Source organism: Periplaneta americana, chromosome 10 (assembly GCF_040183065.1).
Source record: "Periplaneta americana isolate PAMFEO1 chromosome 10, P.americana_PAMFEO1_priV1, whole genome shotgun sequence".
Lineage (NCBI taxonomy): Eukaryota > Metazoa > Arthropoda > Insecta > Blattodea > Blattidae > Periplaneta > Periplaneta americana.
In genome coordinates this window covers 173,739,192-173,757,792 of record NC_091126.1, presented here as the reverse complement: position 1 = coordinate 173,757,792, position 18,601 = coordinate 173,739,192, and the positions used below count along the sequence as shown (strand labels likewise).

General features: G+C 36.6%; 1 protein-coding gene across 5 annotated transcripts in view; it reads right to left on the bottom strand.

Moving 5' to 3' along the window:
* The window catches only part of LOC138708166 (probable E3 ubiquitin-protein ligase makorin-1), an 83,057-nt gene that overhangs the window by 20,758 nt on the left and 43,698 nt on the right, over positions 1 to 18,601 (bottom strand). For all 5 annotated transcript variants that reach the window (XM_069838425.1, XM_069838424.1, XM_069838422.1 and 2 more), the window contains 3 exons: positions 14,808 to 15,019; positions 11,072 to 11,182; positions 7,781 to 7,940 (listed from right to left, as the gene is read on the bottom strand). In XM_069838425.1, coding sequence (XP_069694526.1) covers positions 7,781 to 7,940; positions 11,072 to 11,182; positions 14,808 to 15,019 — 483 coding nt within the window. The remainder of the gene's footprint in view (positions 1 to 7,780; positions 7,941 to 11,071; positions 11,183 to 14,807; positions 15,020 to 18,601) is intronic.

The following is an 18,601-nucleotide window of genomic DNA, read 5'->3' as shown; positions in this document are numbered from 1 at the left end:
ACCTGGGATGCAGTATGCTGTGTGATTTGGAAGGCGTGAAAGTTGAAGAGAGACCATTGTTGTGTTGGTTTCGAGACTGGCCTACCAGGAATCATAACAGGTTTTTATATGTCAGTAATGTTAAGTTTGTTGTGATTAGTAGAAAGATTTTTGATTTCATATAGAGGATGAGATAATTCACGAATAAGCTGGCATTCGTCAAGGGATGTTACATTGGTTGTGTCTGGTTGTGTATTAGTGCCTTCTGCCATATCAGACAAGTTGGGACTTGTCGAGCAAGCTATTTATACTTACAATCTGTGAGTACAGATGGTGTTACTAGTAAGTGTAATGGCGAATGCCAGTTCAGTGACCTTTAGTGGCAAGCCAGTTTCGAGGCATTGGTGGAATTATCGATGATTGTATTTCTACTTCAGCCTTTGATTCATTTTCTAATTTCCGAAAGTATTAATAAATGTAAGCAGATAGTTGATTATTTATGTGAAGTGTTTTCTTTTGTACCACCTCACCAAAGAGACATTCGACCCTATCATACTTTCGACGGCGGGGTAAAACTTAATTGTTTAAGTATTGTTTACTTATCATTTTTACCAACTATTCAAAGCAGAGGCCGACCATTGCAGTATTACCTATGTGCCAGAGAAGCTGCCTGGCAAGTACGGCGTTCATTCAGAAGAGTACTTACCGATACGTACCATAACGCCGGTAGTGGCAGGAATGTGAACTGTTTGGAAACACGTACTGAGGTGAGTTTTTTTCTTACTGTCGGGATATGGGGAGAGGGTTAAGACAATTACTTACGTACAGTATTTGTTGGCATTAACTTCGACGGTCAACATGGACACGGAGCATTTGATTTATGTTGTGGAATGTTGCCGTACGCAACCGATGATAACAAATACCCTGCATACGACTTGCCCACACAAAACACAATTCGAAAGAGGTTAAGGTAGCACACAGATCATACAGACCGCCATCTGTTGCTACGACGTTCAAGTTATACCATACACGTTCTCAAGTTCAGATTGAACGCCTTGATTAATAGGCAACTTCTCTGACATAAAAGCTGAAACTCGCTTCAAATCGCTGACTCACAACAGTGACGTCATGACACACTTTGAAATGAACACCCAATAGTGTCCGTGGCTGTTACTTCGTGGCCTAGAGTAAAGCACACTGTATGTCTAAAAGGGGTAGCTTACTGATACAGAGCTGTAATTTCTGTTGTCAATTCAGTATTATGGACAGTAAAACATAAACAATCTGCTCTTTCTTCACAGTAACTTCAAATGAACGAAAGGTATGATTTTTTTTTTACGAAAATACAAAAATCTCCCACAAAACATAATTTCACCCTTTTCACAGAAACACATACATTTCGTACTTTGTACTCAATTTTGCATTTTTTCGCGGATTTAATAACTGAAGTTAATATGCTTCCAAACATAAAATTACTTATTCTGACAGCATTTGAGCAAATTTCGTATTTATCATGAATGCGAAAATCTAACATATCTATACATAATCAACAACAATTCTGGAATTATCATTATCTCATGTTAACTCATCATCTTCATAAGACCCATAACACAGTTGAAGAGTTTTCGCTAGTGAGAAATGTGTTGCGATAAAATTCAAAGATTGATAACATGGAGAGAGAGAAGAGAGAAGAGATTCTCATTCGAGGCAAAAACCTCGCGCGAGTTTCTCGCTGGAATCGGTAGCTCAGCAAATTTTCTTGACACATTTATCAAAGATGTTTGACATTTATACTCTTTACAATGATTGAATGTAGAAAAAGATATCACGGTGGCGATGAATTGTATTGCTTTTACAGTAGTGTGCAAATTAATCCGAACAATGTAATTACTTATGCAAAAACACTCAAACGGAATAAAAAAAGGATCTAAGACATACCTCAGTAATCTATGTGGCCTCCCTTGTTCCTAATAACAGCTCTGAGACGATTTGGCATGGATTCCACTAATTTCCCACAAATATTCTTCATTTCTTCATCGCGAAACCATACACCAATGAGGGCAGAAATCATCTTCTCCTTTGTAGAACAATCCATTTTTTGCATTCTTCTTTTGCAAATTGACCACAAGTTCCCAATGGGGTTGATGTCGGGTGAGTTGCCTGGCCAGGGGAGTACCTGAATATTCTTCTTGTTGAAGAATTCTGTAGTTTTTCGAGACGTATGGCATGGTGCCAGGTCTTGTTGGAACACACCTCTGCCATCCGGAAATGATTTTTGCAGCTGGGGTACGATTCTGGTTTCCAATAAGTGAATATATTTGTCAGAATTCATCATTCCCTTGATAGGTATTAATGCTCCAGGCCCTTCATGTGTAAAACAACCCCAAAACATTACTTTAGGGGGGTATTTGGGTGCTTGTTGGAGATGAGCTGCTGTTATTTTTTCGGATCCTTTCCGTACATAAGAAACACGGTGGCCGTGGACCTCGAAATGAGACTCATCGGAAAAAAGTACATTCTTCCAGTCATTCACTGTCCAGTGTTGATGTAATTTTGCCCACATTAAGCTAACAGGGGTTAGCAGTTGCTTCTTAATAGGCTTACAAGCCCTTCGTCCAGCTTCCAAAAGCCTACGCTGCACTGTTGTGACGTGAATATTCGCCCCAGTGGTAGCCATTAACTCGCGGGTTAAGTCGACAGCAGTTAGTCTAGGATTTAATTTACTTTTCCTGATAATTAAACGATCATCTGTAGGTGAAGTCTTCCTTTTCCGGCCACAGTTTCCTTTTTTTTCTGGGGTGTGATGGACCCAGTCTCCCTGTATCGTTTTATGATCGAATTAACAGTAGCCAAACCAATGTGACATTCTGCAGCAATTTGCCTCTGTGTCATAGAAGAATGCTCTGCTAAAGTTATAATTTTAGACCGTTTTCATGGAGTTGTATCCATTTGTGAAGACGACAGAATGTACACAGGATTGCAGTATTAAGTCTTCAACATAACTGAAATGCTTATAAGTACAAAACGACAGGCAAAATGTCACATATTATAAAAAAATAATAACAACAGACCTTCAACAATGGAATTACACGTACTACAGATGTCAATTAAAGCAGTATGAGCAGCTGTGAGGCCAACAATGACAGAAAATGTAAAAATATGTTGTGTTCGGATTAATTTGCATGTTCTAAATGCGAAAGACTGGTTTTACAACCGCCAGCATGGTTTTAGGGAAGGCTTCTCATGTGATAGTCAAATTACGTCGCTGGTTCAGGATCTAGCTGAAGAGGTAGATAGAGGCGGAAGAATCGATGCAGTTGTGATTGATTTTTCGAAAGCATTTGATTTGGTGCCACATGACATATTAATAGATAAGTTAAGTAGGCTATGAATAGATAAAAGAGTGGTGCTATGGATCCAAGAATTCTTAAAAGGTAGAACCCAGAGAGTTAGAGTAGGTCATGAAATATCGGAAATTGGAAATATAAATTCAGGGGTGCCACAGGGCAGCGTTCTGGGTCCATTACTCTTTATAATATACGTAAATGACCTATGCCAGAATATTACATCAAATGTGAGGCTATTTGCAGATGACTGCATTATCTATAGAAAGATTAGAAATAATTCAGATGTAGATGCTATTCAAACAGACTTGAATAAAATTTATAACTGGGCATTAATGCATAGGATGAAAATAAATGGTTCTAAAAGTAAATCTATAACATTTTGTAAAACCCGAGAGGAAACTAGTCTTAATTACGAATTCAGTGGTGTTGTAATTCCGCAAGTACAATGTTGTAAATATCTAGGAGTGTATTTAAACTCCAAACTTTCTTGGGGAGAGCATGTTGATAATGTTACGCGTAAAGCCTGGAGGGCACTTCACTTTATTATGAGAATCTTGAGAAAGGCTAGCCCCAAATCGAGGGAAATAGCATATCTAACGTTAGTGCAACCGTTAATGGAATACGGAACTACATGTTGGGATCCCTATAGACTATATCAGATAAATTCCTTAGAAAGAATCCAGTATAGGGCAGCTAAATTTGTTAAAGGTAAAAGAGAAGATGGAAACGATACGATAAAAGAACTTAGATGGGAAACTTTGGAAAACAGACGTAGGAAATCTAGAATAACATCATTGTATAGAGCACATCTAGGTCAGAAAGCATGGGTAGACATAACGGCTCGGTTAGAAAAGCCAACGTACTATGGTAGGAACAATCATGATTTTAAAATCAAATGTAGGAAACAGAAAACGGATGTAGGTAAATTCTCATTTTTAAATAGAACTATAAATGATTGGAATGACCTACCTGCAGCGGACTTTGAGGGCTGTCCTTCCTTAAGGAGATTCAAGAATAATTTAAAAAGTTGTGTATAAAGTGCAAATTGAAATTAAGGAGACATTTAACATTTAATTTTTTAAGGTGACGTGTATTTATTTAGCCTGACGAGTTCCTTCCTTGGTTTGAATTGTAAATTATTTAAAAATGGCGTGTAAGAGGGTCGTAAGGCTAGAAATGTTTAGTTTAAATGTAGTTCTGCTTATAAGTACAGTATGCATAAGGGTGTAATTATTTGACTTATTTGAATTGTTGTATCAGTGAAGCGAGGTGAGTCAGTGAAGTTATGGTTTTACAGTGCAGTGAATAGTTCCGATCAGTGATAATTTATAGCGTCGATGAAATGTGTTCTATAGTGTCAGTGAAATGTGTTACAGAGTGTCAGTGAAATGTGTGCTAAAGTGTCAGTGAAATGCGTCATAGTGCCATTACAGTGAGTGAGATGAGAATAAAGTGAAAGACTATTGAAACTTATGTGGGGCCTATACATAATAATGTAGGTTGTAATGTAAAATTAGGTATTTTATTTATGTTTTATTATTATTGTGTGAAATTATATTGTGTATTCTTATTGTATTGTGTATAAAATTGTAGGCCTATTGTGTATTGTATAATTGTATTGTGTATTGCTTATCATTTCTTTATTGTGTATTGTTTATATTGTGTATACCACTGCCACCCGGTGCATGCCCACTTGCAGTGTAAATAAATACATACATACTGTACTTGAAAATGAGGAAAGATGGCTGATAATTGCAGTCAGAAACTTATCGAACTTGCACAATGTCACCCGTAGGCCTATTTATATGATACCTACACGAGATGAAAACTATAAAAACACGAAACTTAAAGAAGAAATCTGGAGACAAATATCAGATTATCTGAAAATAAATAGGGCTATATTTTATTTTGATGAGATTTAATAGTATTAATTATAACATTTGAAATAATGTTTCTTTATGCCTTAATAGTTTACGTAATTTTAATCAGAATATAGCAAAAAATGCTCTATCATATCATGAATGGTAAGAAACTGACGTCTATTCAACCTAAGACAACACCTAAATATACAGTATCATCATCCAAATGGAAATCAGTGAGCGAAACTCGCTTTAATCTTTGTGAGATACAATGTGATTTCCAGATATTTCTGGCTTTAATTTTAGGCCTACTTTTTCTTTTCATTAACTAAATATGTTCTTATAACTCCATTTCCTCATCATCTGAATATTTAGATTCAACATAGCAGCGTTCGTACGTAATTTGTAAAGTACGACAATAATTATACTTACAGGTTATATATTTAAATACAACAGTATACGTAAATATATAACCTATAATATTTCACCCAACGAGTGATTACTATATTCAGAAAAATGCTTTCTGCATGAAGGCAGTGCATAGATGATCATGGCGAGGTGTGATCTGTGATAACGAGAACTCGCCAAGTGTGTGGAGGAAGGCTCTTCGCCTCTTTCTCGCAACACATTTCTCGCTAGCAAAAACTCTTCAAGTGTGTTACGGGCCTAAATATTGTCCTCTCTCTCGGATTCTACATCTTATAGTTGGCGGGGATACTTAGCTATAGCATATCTTGATAAGCCACATGTGCATGTTGGGTACTGAACTGATGAGGCAATATAGCATATGAATGCAGGTTGTCAGTGTTATTGCTCTAGATAGCTCACTAGACATTTTGAAATAATATTAAACTTCAGAACACATCCATTATAGAACCAACAATGAGCAATAATGAACAGAGTTTCGTTGCATGTTCAATATGCTATTGTTTACAGATACCTCTACATAAATGTATTCGTAAAGATGACTGTACTTATAGCAGTAATCGTTTGTAGCATTGTTCAGCGAGAGGACTGAAGTTTAATTTTTTCAAGATGTATAGGATAATATTTATTAAAAGTCATAGAACATGGAGGCCGTGGAGTAAATTTAATATTGGCAAACTTATTATTTAGAAAATGGGGAGTAAATTTAACACTAGCTTACTTACTTACTGGCTTTTAAGGAACCCGGAGGTTCATTGCCGCCCTCACATAAGAACGCCATTGGTCCCCATCCTGAGATAGATTAATCCAGTCTCTACCATCATATCCCACCTCCCTCAAATCCATTTTAATATTATCTTCCCATCTATGTCTCGGCCTCCTTAAAGGTCTTTTTCCCTCCGGCCTCCCAACTAACACTCTATATGAATTTCTGGATTCGCCCATACGTGCTACATGCCCTGCCCATCTCAAGCGTCTGGATTTAATGTTTCTAATTATGTTAGGTGAAGAATACAATGCGTGCAGTTCTGTGTTGTGTAACTTTCTCCATTCTCCTGTAACTTCATCCCTCTTAGCCCCAAATATTTTCCTAAGCACCTTATTCACAAACACCCTTAACCTATGTTCCTCTCTCAAAGTGAGAGTCCAAGTTTCACAACCATAAAGAACAACCGGTAATATAACTGTTTTATAAATTCTAACTTTCACATTTTTTAATAGCAGACCGAATAATAACAGGCATTTCCCATATTTATTCTGTGTTTAATTTCCTCACGAGATCATTTATATTTGTTACTGTTGCTCCAAGATATTTGAACTTCTCCACCTCTTCAAAAGATAAATTTCCGATTTTTATATTTCCATTTCGTATAATATTCTCGTCACGAGACATAATCATATACTTTGTCTTTTCGGAATTTACTTCCAAACCTATCTCTTTACTTGCTTCCAGTAAAATTCCCGTGTTTTCCTTAATCGTTTGTGGATTTTCTCCTAACATATTCACGTCATCCGCATAGACAAGCAGCTGATGTAACCCGTTCAATTCCAAGCCCTCTCTGTTATCTTGGACTTTCCTAATGGCATACTCTAGAGCAAAGTTAAAAAGTAAAGGTGATAGTGCATCTCCTTGCTTTAGCCCACAGTGAAATTTTAACACTAGCAAATTTATAATTTAAAAAAAAAAGGGGGTCTGTCCTAGTGTTAAATGAAATCTTTAAACACAATATGCATACATTTCCTTTTTGCCTCATCATATGCATATGAATATAATGGTTGAAGTAGTGTAATGTAATGAAAATCTTTGACAACAAATTCCCTCTGCTACCCGATCTGTTCATATCAATGGCCTGTCTTTAATATTCAAACATAACAAGATTGCCAAAATCTGATCACTGACCAGCTGAACAGAATTGGCTAATATGATTACTTTGTCTCCATCTAAGAATGACTTCATACTTCAATAATATCAATGTTACAAAACAATAGATATTCATAACATCTGTTTAAAATTGTCAAATCAGCAACATTTATAGCCAGGTTTTCTCCCATAATTCCCATTGGTACAAAGAGAAACTGGCTCCAATGATATACCATCCATCATGAGAGTTAAATCCCTCTGGTATGGTCAACACAAAGATGTAAATCCAAGCTCCATACAGAACTCACCTGCAACATGTCAATATCCCCATCGGCATTATGCCGTCGCTGTCGAAGTGGTGGCCCAACATCGGCCTTTGTGCCGTCAGGGTAAGCATGCAAATAAAAGCACTTGTTTCCAAAAGGGCATTTCCCTCGCCCTGACTTGAAATATTTGCAGTCCTTCACACTGTAACAATCGAGAAATGACTGTCATTCAGCAACTTGTACCACAAAGAGAAGAAATGCCAACAACATGGAGAAACTTTTTCATGGGTTTCCAATTAAAGTATTCAACAACTTCTGTTTAAGAATTCAATGAGATCCATGAAGTTGGAAAAAGACATTGAAATACAATTTCTTGGCTGTTGAATTTAAGTTCAAGAATTCCATAGCTGACCTTGTCTAAGTACCTGTAACACACAACTGAAGGCCAGTTAGGCTAATTAGTGAACTCAGTGGGATTTTTCTCCATCCCTCCCCCCCCCTCTCTCTTTCTCTCTCTCCTTTTCTTACAATACCGTCTGAAAATTGATACTCCCACCTGCTTGTGTTGTGGTCTTCAGAGACAATTTGTAAATAATTTATTTAACAATACTTTACCAATTGCACTATTATGCAGGGTGTCTCAGGAGGAATGTAAAATAGGATAATATAGTTTGGGTTAAACTAAATCGATATATCAGGTTAAATCGATTTAGGTTAACCCAAACTACATTATCCTGAAGTGTTTTACATTCCACCTGAGACATCCTGTATAGCATCAGCCAAGATGAGCTCGAAGATTGGTTACCTGGCATTTGCCTTACAGTTGAGGAAAACCTATGAAGGAATCCAACAAGGTAATCAGCCCAAGCAGGATTGGAACTTACTCCCGAGCTCGAGTATCGTGTGGTTAGCACGATGATACCCCAGGCATTACAGTTTGTTTTCGTAACCGGATTTCGCTACCTATCATAGCTCCCCAAGTGCATCACGATGCTGAGTGGGTACTGGTACCATACACTGACCGAAATTTCATAAGAAAAATTCTTCCCCCATGAGGACTTGAACCAACACGCATTCCACAATGCACAGCCCCCGATGCGGGACTGTACATGAATTAAGACATCCAAAGGAGACACTTTTTATATGGATGGTCAGCTCTACATTTTGGACACTTTTTATCTGGTGGTCAGGACTAGATATTAGGTAACTACTTCTTATGTCCATAGAATCAATCATTTATAATTATTTTATATGCTTTATGTGACTCTATTCTGAAAGTTATGCTATGGAGAAAGGCCCCTTTCAACCATTTGGGAACAAACTGATAACTTTCTTGAAATTCACGATACTGTGTAAATATTCATGCCTACATACGTTCATTTTTTTTTTTAGTTGAAAATAAAAGACAAGTGAACAGGATTCTAATCAAACAGACTCAAGCACACCTTCAAAATATTATACATCTTTAAGAAATATTTAATTTAAGTCAAATATGAGGTGGTACCCAAAAGTTCCCGAAATTAATAAGTGGCATGCGACTGAGCGCTAGTACAACAAAATTTCGCTAGGTGACACTTCACACATCTCTTGTGAGTCAATGTGCCAAGCGGCTTCGTTCTGAGTTGACGCATTTAGTATTTGTGAGCGTTTTTCGTTTGTTATGTGTTATTTACATTGCGATTTCACAATGACAGAATTGAGGGAGCAGCACAACTGAGTAAAGTTTTGTTTCAAACTCGGAAAAACTGCTGCAGAAACACATAAAATGTTAAAGCAAGCATTTGGAGACGATGCTCTATGCCAGACCAAACTTACAGGTGATTCAAGCATTTTAAAAATGCCTAAATATCAGTTGATGACGATCATTCTGGACAGTCATCAACTGGCATTACACCCGAAAATGTCACTGCTGTTCGGGTTGTGATCGTGCAAGATCGCAGGCAGACCATCCACGACGTCTGCGACTTTGTTGGACTATCATATGGCACATGCCAGAGGATTTTGTCCGATGAACTCAACATGAGAAGGATTGCAGCAAAGTTCGTTCCGCGACTACTGAGTGTTGAGCAGAGACAGCATCGCCTGGAAGTCTGCAGGGATCTTCAGAATCAGCTTCATGTAGACCCAGACTTCCTTTCCAAGGTTGTCACAGATGATGAAAGTTGGGATTATGGCTATGACCCCGAAACCTACCAGCAGTCTTCTCAATGGAAAAGTTCATCTTCATCCCACCCCATAAAAGCCCATCAAGTGAAGAGCAATGTGAAGTCCATACTCGTGTGTTTTTCCGACATCGAAGGGATTATTCATAAGGAGTTTTTTCCTTCTGCTGACGGTGTTCTATCGTGACGTCTTGAGGTGGTTGAGGGAGAACATGAGGAAAGTCTGGAAATGTGGTGCACAGGCAATTGGTTTCTCCATCACAAGAATGCAAGGCCACATACTGTTCTCCAAACAGGAGATCAACTGTGAAAGGAATGTGCTTACTATTGCATCATCTATTGGAACGAAGTAGATAGATAATATTACCGTTATAACATCAGTTTAAAAACCATGCGCTCTCCTGCGTATGTTATTTCCTGTATGGAAATTAAAAGACCAGGAGATTAACAGTGATCTAATTTTGTAACTAGGGTAGTATCAATATGTCTGTATCAATGTTATGGTTTGTGCTGTGAGAGCTAGCCAATAGAGATAAGAGTACCCACGCGTGTAACCTTATGACATCTTATGACATCAACATTCACTCACAGCATTACCCCACTTCGTCTCAGTCCCCAAAGACTTTCTCGTGGTTGGAGTACAGTACAGCTTTCATCGTGCAAAGACTTCCTGGAGAAAAATAAAATGACAACTGTTCCTCATCCACCATATTCGCCAGATTTAGCCCTGTGGGACTTCTTTTTGTTCTCGAAGATGAAAATCAACTTGAAAGGTCGAAGATTTCAGACAGTTGAGGACATTAAAGCAAAATCGCAGGAGGTGCTAAACAAGCTCTCAAAAAAGGACTTCCAAATGGCATTCAATACTTGGAAACAGTGTATACACTCACAAGGGGACTATTTCGAAGGCGATGGTGGTGTGTAAGGTCCAGACATGGTGTAATTCCATTTATTGAGGCATTTCGGGAACTTTTGGTACAAACTCGTATCTTGCCTGAACTACCGTAATGCTTTTCAACTTATTTTGATTAGAATGTGTGAATAGAATACTGTACTCTGAAAAAGAAAATCGTTCATTTTTCTACATGATCTTTCAGAGGAGAATGTGAACATACATAAACTGCAAATACGACAACGAAACCAAAATCATCTGCTGAAATCACATATTTACCTGAGAGCACCTTTGTAGTCTTTGATCAATTTCTCTTTCTCCTCTTTTGTATCAACCCAGTACATGCTGGGACATACGAAGTCAGAAGTAACCCGACACTCTGGACATGCCCTGAAAACAATGGCAACAATAAGAAAGACGTCAATAATAGTACATTATGCAACGAGCCTATAATGATAGTAATTAAGAAAGTGAGGATGGATGTTTATGAAACGAGCGCAAGTTTCATAATTTTCATACGAGCTTCTTAATTACCATTATAGGCGAGTTTCATATGACTTTTTATGCTCGACCATATTTCTAACTTGAAATTACCGGCATTCAGATGTATACATTTTATTTGTATCTGACAAGATCGGAAGTGACCTTGTTCTAGGTCGTGAATTGTGAGATGTGCGCAGACGCGAAAGTATTGATTTTTTCCGAGGAACAATAATGTCATTGACCTTGATGTATAATCCCGTTGAACTTCATATAACCTTAATTATTGAATTAGACATTGAAAAACGAGATGAGAAATTGAATTTATTTGAATATTATTTACAATTAACGCTAATTATTATAGTAACAGAACATAACCTTCTGCGACAGTATTGGATTTCAGTCTCCGTGACTTTTCGCTAATTCTCTTTCAATTGCACATCCGAGAATAATCGATACTTGCGGTTTTATAACAGTACAAAGTTGACTTCTCATTGGCTGAACACATGTAAGCTGAGTTATCATTGGCTGAAGCCCTTTACTTTAATGAGTAGGTGTACTTTAATGACATGCATTAAAGGACTGCTACCAGGTGTATAATTAGTACATTTCGGCATGGTCAAGCATAAAGTTAATAATAAGACAGTATTATCCAGACTTTACTATGGAAAAAGAATTCCAACACAATTATGGACGACCAGAATAAAATCCCACACTTTTTATTTTGTAATGTTGTTACCAATACATAAACACAAACCTTAACAATTCAATGAACAGCATAATATGTTACTATATCATCAGTAAGGATCGGTTAAACAAGCATTGAGTGACTTCTTTTCCTATTGCAGATATATGCATCTTCAGCCGTCTTACATGTCGTACCAACATGACTTACGAAACATTACGAACGTTTCACACTAGTTTCCAATGTTCCAGTGGGATAGAAATTCGATCATTTTCAGGGAAGTGTGTAGAGGTAAGAAAATGGAGTGCTATGACAGGTTGAGTTACGGTAGTTTAGAGTTTTGTTATGCCTTGCATAGGCAAATCTGTGACAGGTTAGGTTAGGTTAGTTTAGGATTTTAGTGTTAGGTTAGGTTAGGTTAGGTTAGGTTAGGTTAGTTTAGGTTTTTATTATGCTTTGCATATACGAAACTGTGACAGGTTAGGTTAGGGTAGTTTAGGCTTTTCTTATGCCTTGTATAGGCGAATCTGTGACAGGTTAAGTTAGTTTAGGATTTTAGTAACAGATTAGGTTACGTTAGGTTAGTTTAGGCTTTTATTATCAAGATGAAGGTGAAAGCGATTGAGTGTGGCACTCTTGAACAGGTAGTGATTTTTTGTTTCCTATGTTGGCAGTTCAAGTCAGTCGGTGTCTATTCCAAATTTGGCGGAAGTCACTCAACGCTCATTTCACCGTAAGGATCTAACAATGTGTACGCTTCAATAAATCACACAAAAAAAAAAAGAAAGTATGGAAAGAGGAGGAAACCAAGAGAGAAAGAGAGAGAATCTCGATACATTTGATGTTGTCACAGAGTATAAATTACAAATTTTCATTTTCTCATTATATGAAAAATGAAGAGGAAGCACTGTGAGGCTACTACAAACCATTTCGAGATTTTCAAAGTAATCGTGTTACTAGCAGCTCTAATACTGAAAAAGTGTCTTTTGGTGTTAACATCTGTCTGCCTCTCCATCTACTCCTTTGTTTACAACAATTCTTCCTAACTATTTGAGAGATTTTTTTTCATATTCCAAAATGTACAAGCCAATGCATATGAAATACAGTGAAACCTTGATCCATCAACTTTTAAGGAAATGGGGAACAAAAACAGTGGTGCCAACTTTTGTAGAACACTGGGTGGGCTCAAACACTTGAGTTATAAGTTAATACAAATAAATTGCTTAAATAATAATGATAATAACACGACAAATTATTGGGTGGGCTCGGGTCCATGTAAGTTGGCACCACTGAACAAAGTTGGGCTTTAATTTCCTCTATATACAGGGTGGAAGTGAAATAACCTTGCTGATTGAAAAGGACGATAGGGTACACTTAAATGAATAGAAAATCTATATTACGTTTTCTGGAGTAGTAGGTTATCCAGCAGAAACATCGATAAAGTAAGAGCCAAAATGTGTAAAAAATTTCTAGGAATACCGGAGAATGCTTCTAACCTGGCAGCGTTACTAGAGATGGGAACCGATTCGAGTCTGGGAATTATTCTAGAAAGAAAAATCAAATATTTAGGTAATATTCTGTGTAGGAATGATTCGGCAGTTATGAAAACATGTATCTTTTGTATGAAAGCCGCTAATTGGAAATCGAATTGGCTGAAGGAGCTGGAACGAGAAATAAACAGATTAGGTCTAAATTGGCTATGGAGAGAACTAGGGTCTACAAACACAAAAACTATTGGAAGAATAGTAAAAGAGAGGGCAAACGAAATTTCGAGACAAGATATTTTTAGTAATATTAAAGACCTAGGATCACTAAAATACTATAGGGAGGTTAAGCAGTTTTGGGAACAGGAAGAATATGTTAGACTAAATTCAAGGGAAGAGAGAACGGGAATGGCATGGTGGAGATTGGGTATCTGGAGACTCAAGAATAAGAGAGGGAACGTAGAGAAGGATAAATGTCCTTTGTGTGGACTAGCTGAAGACTTAATGCATATTGCGTTAAAGTGTCAGGCACCGAATGATTTGAGACACAGTTGGGTAGATAAAAAATTTCTACAAATAAACGCTATAGTAGCTTATAAAAAAATGAATGGTCACCTAAACGCCAGGACTCTGCATAAATTAGGAAAATTTCTGTTTAGAGTTAAAATTAGATGGGAAGAGAAAGTCAAAGCTCTAACGGAGATGGAATTATAAATGTTGAGTAGTCACACGATAAGAAACTACGAAGAGTAGTCAATGAAGTTAACAGAATAATTCTTAAGAGATTGAGCATAAAATGAAAAAGCTAAGGTTAGGAGTTTTAAATGCATGAGCTATACTTATTATTAGTTGTGTATTATTATTATTATTATTAGTTTTATTATTATTATTATTATTATTATTATTATTATTATTATTATTGTAAACAGAGGATACTTATAGGTTCATTATGTATTAGTTTTTGTTATATTTGTATTGAGAGTGATGGCAGATTAAGAACTGAATACATCTAATCCGCCATGACGTGAACATAGATTGATGAAATAAATAAATAAATACTACGTTTTCTGATTAAATGCACGGTTAATTAGGAAATTAAGTTTGAAGTTTTAGAAGTCCGGCAACATTGTCGATAAAACACTCTTCTCGTAATACAGATGTAAGAGGTCAACAAATGCAGTGTGTCTTGGTAGATGAGTTGTTCTCTGTTCAGCACTATGTAATTCCCTAATTTTGTGGGTTGTAACCACATCAAATACACAATAACTCCAGGTTCACTTCACATTCAATATGAAAAAAAAGAGAATACATTCAACTAAATTAAAATGAATGATACTGTGACTACCATTGAATTTTATATAATTACCTGATTATTTTGTTCTCAAATTGCTTTGCTTGTCGCCATTTCCGAATACATGTTAAGCAGAAACAGTGATTACAATTCGGAAGAATTCCAAATCTCTGTTCACGAGGTGGTTTCTCCATTACAACTTCAAAGCATACACCACAAGTCTTGTCCTTCGAACGGGCTACTGCAAATGAAAGCTCCATATCTCTTTCATGCTGTTTAATGCACTCCTGAAACACCAAAGCAGTAGGAATTTTTAACATTATAGATAAACGAATTGGATAGCTATACCATGTATCACAATTTATAGTAGTAGTTCAGAGTGGTGGTGTCTACTATTTTTGCCTATATAGAGAGAAAATATTAAAATACTTTACTTCCAGATTTATTGGTAAATGTAGTGCCATTTTTAAGCCACTGAATAGTTCTAATAAGGTAGCTGACTGACATAAACTATACATCTTGATTACACAACTTTTAACACTGTATCACTTCGGAATATGTATGATAAGAACTTTCTTGTGTTAAATATTATTAACGTACCTTGTTAACATGTTTCGACCTATTTTTGGTCGTCTTCGGAACTGGTCGTTGTTGGTCTTGGCGCCTCTTGTTTCCTGTGAGGGTGTGTTCATAGTGTAGAGTCAAAGAGTGTATGTGTTTTGAAATTGAGTTGTGTGTTGAGAATATCGTTGGGGTGTGTTTTCGTGTGTCTGTATATTTCATATTGTTCTAGTGTGTTGAGTTTCTGGCTTTTTGGTTGGATGTGCAGTATTTCCATGTCTGTGTTGATGTCTTTTGTAGGTGTGGTTGGCATTTGTGTTGTGTTCTGCATATGTGGAGGTGTTTTGTAATTTTGTTATGGCTGTGATGTGTTCTTTGTAACGAGTTTGAAATGATCTGCCTGTCTGTCCTATATAGAAGTTGTTGCAGGTGTTACATTTGAGTTTGTATACGCCTGTGTGGTTGTATTTGTTCGTTTGAACTACAACATCGCATTCAGAACAAATAACACTCTACAAAAACATCTCAACACACAAACAAACAAATACAACCACACAGGCGTATACAAACTCAAATGTAACACCTGCAACAACTTCTACATAGGACAGACAGGCAGATCATTTCAAACACGTTACAAAGAACACATCACAGCCATAACAAAATTACAAAACACCTCCACATATGCAGAACACATCACAAATGACAACCACACCTACAAAGACATCAACACAGACATGGAAATACTGCACATCCAACCAAAAAGCCAGAAACTCAACACACTAGAACAATATGAAATATACAGACACACGAAAACACACCCCAACGATATTCTCAACACACAACTCAATTTCAAAACACATACACTCTTTGACTCTACACTACGAACGCACCCTCACAGGAAATAAGAGGTGCCAAGACCAACAACGACCAGTTCCAAAGACGATCGAAAATAGGTCGAAACATGTTAACAAGGTACGTTAATAATATTTAACATAAGAAAGTTATGATCATACATACTCCGAAGTGACAAACTGCTACTCTGGCAGCAAGATATGTCACGCACCTTTCAGTAAAGAAGTATTGCCCATGAAACATGTAACGTAAATTTCGGTAATAAAACACAATTCTAAAAAAACCTGCCTATTGAAAATCACGTGCACTTCAAGATAGACAAAAAATATTATGGGTTATTCCAGGTCAAAAAAAAAGTTTATAGGTTATTGAGTATGATCACGATGAGAATATGGTAAGCATTGGAACAATGATTATTTTTGTATGACACTTTTGTGAAGAGCGAATTTTTGGGAACAAGGAAATTTCATAGAGCATTCCTGACAACACTGTTCTAGATATGCAGGATTGTAAATAAACCTAGAAATAGGTCTATAAATAAGAAACCAGGCAATGGTGATGTCAGGAGCAGTTTACCAAAAGAAGGCTCGATGTGGGAATTTCGACCATGAAACATGTTACACTAAAAGAACCAGTCAATAAATAAGTTTTCAATTCACAGTAAGTTTTTAATTCACTGCAAGATGAGTGATCTAATAATTCAGGCGTTTACAAGATGAAATTCGTGAGGTAGCAAACACAAATTTCAAGTCTACTGGCTGAAAAATCAAAGGCTTTATACAGAAAATATGGGTTTTATGAAATGGGTTAAGAAAAAAAAATTGTAAAAATATCAGATTCAGCACTTCTGGCATAGTTTGCTGAATCAATGAAATTAAAACTAATCTTTTCAAAGTTTTTTTTTTTTTTTTTTTTTTTTTTTTTTTTTTTTTTTAAAGATTCGAATGACGAGAAAAGCACGAACATTCGAGTTTTCAAATCTCGAATCTTTTTCAAGATACTTGGTGTCATCTCTCTCAAACTGCAGACAGGAGTATTCAGTACCATATTCCTATATATTTAACATTACTTTCAATAAGTCAAATACAAATTTCGGGCAGACATTTTTCAATTCTCAATTTTATTTGTTCATGTTTAGAGGACCGACTTTTGTAAGTTTGTCCCACTCAGTAGGACACAATATAACGAAAGAGGAACTCTGGTATGAAGTATTAATCCACATACTAATTTTTTCCTGGAAATTGACACTCCTTTAAAATACTGAGACTCTCTACATAACTTTCCTATTTTTACTACTCATTTGGAGAATTAAATCCAACAATAGATTGTTGAAATTCACATACTTGATACAATTTGTTTGTAGCCGAGTAGCTCAGCTGGTAGAGTAACTGGCTACGAACTGGAAGGTCTCGGTTTCAATCGTAAGTGGTGGCAGGATTTTTCTCACCACCAAAACCTCCAGCATCACCTGCTGTCAATTCGTGTACCGAATCTTTTCCAGGGGTAAAGGGCAGTCAGAGCGTGGTGTCGACCACAGCACATCATTCTAGTGAAGAGGTCATTAAAGGATGTAGCTCTACCCCATGCTCCCAATGTGCCTTCATGGCATCTAAAGGGGCATACCTTTACCAATAAAATTTGTTAATATATCTTGTCAAACTGCTTGGAGGAAGGGAAAAGGAATTGGGAACACTAAATAATAAAGTCAAAAGGAGGATAGCAATGGCAAAGGAAGCTTTTAATAGAGAAGGGAGCATTTTTTGTGGACGTCTGGAAAAAGAACTAAGGTTGAGAGAAGTGAAGTGCTTTGTATGGAGTGTGACAGTGTATGGTGCAGAAACGTTAACATTACAACGAACTGAAGAGAAGTGACTAGATGCATTTGAAATGTGGATATGGAGAAGAATGGAATATGTGAAATGACAGACAGCAGAGGTCTGCATCGGACGTTTTCGCTCGAGCGCCAAGTAGTTCATAGCATAATCCGATAGGTAGCACACATGCATGATGGGTAAAATTGTCACAAGCGATAAATCCTCGAACGGTATAAGCCGAGCATTAGACATTCGTTCTTGTTACAGTGATGAACTATGTAGTAACATCATAGATGTTTATCATTTCAAAACTTTGCAGTGTTTAACTAACCTCTCCATAGTTCAACTGCAAAACTTGCTTTAAAATGTAATATAAATGTTGTAGGTAAATGTTTTTCTTTTTTTTTTTTTCCACATAGGAGTGATTTTGTTTTTGCCACATCTGATAGATGCTATTGGATGCAAATGTAATTATTATAAATGGAGAACACAATCACAATAATGCAAGAACTGTATCAAGTTTTCTAGTAATAATAATAATAATAATAATAATAATAATAATAATAATAATAATAATAATAATAATCTCTAATAATTAGCGTATCAATCTTTGCGTCTGTAACAGTTGTGCAGCATGATTAT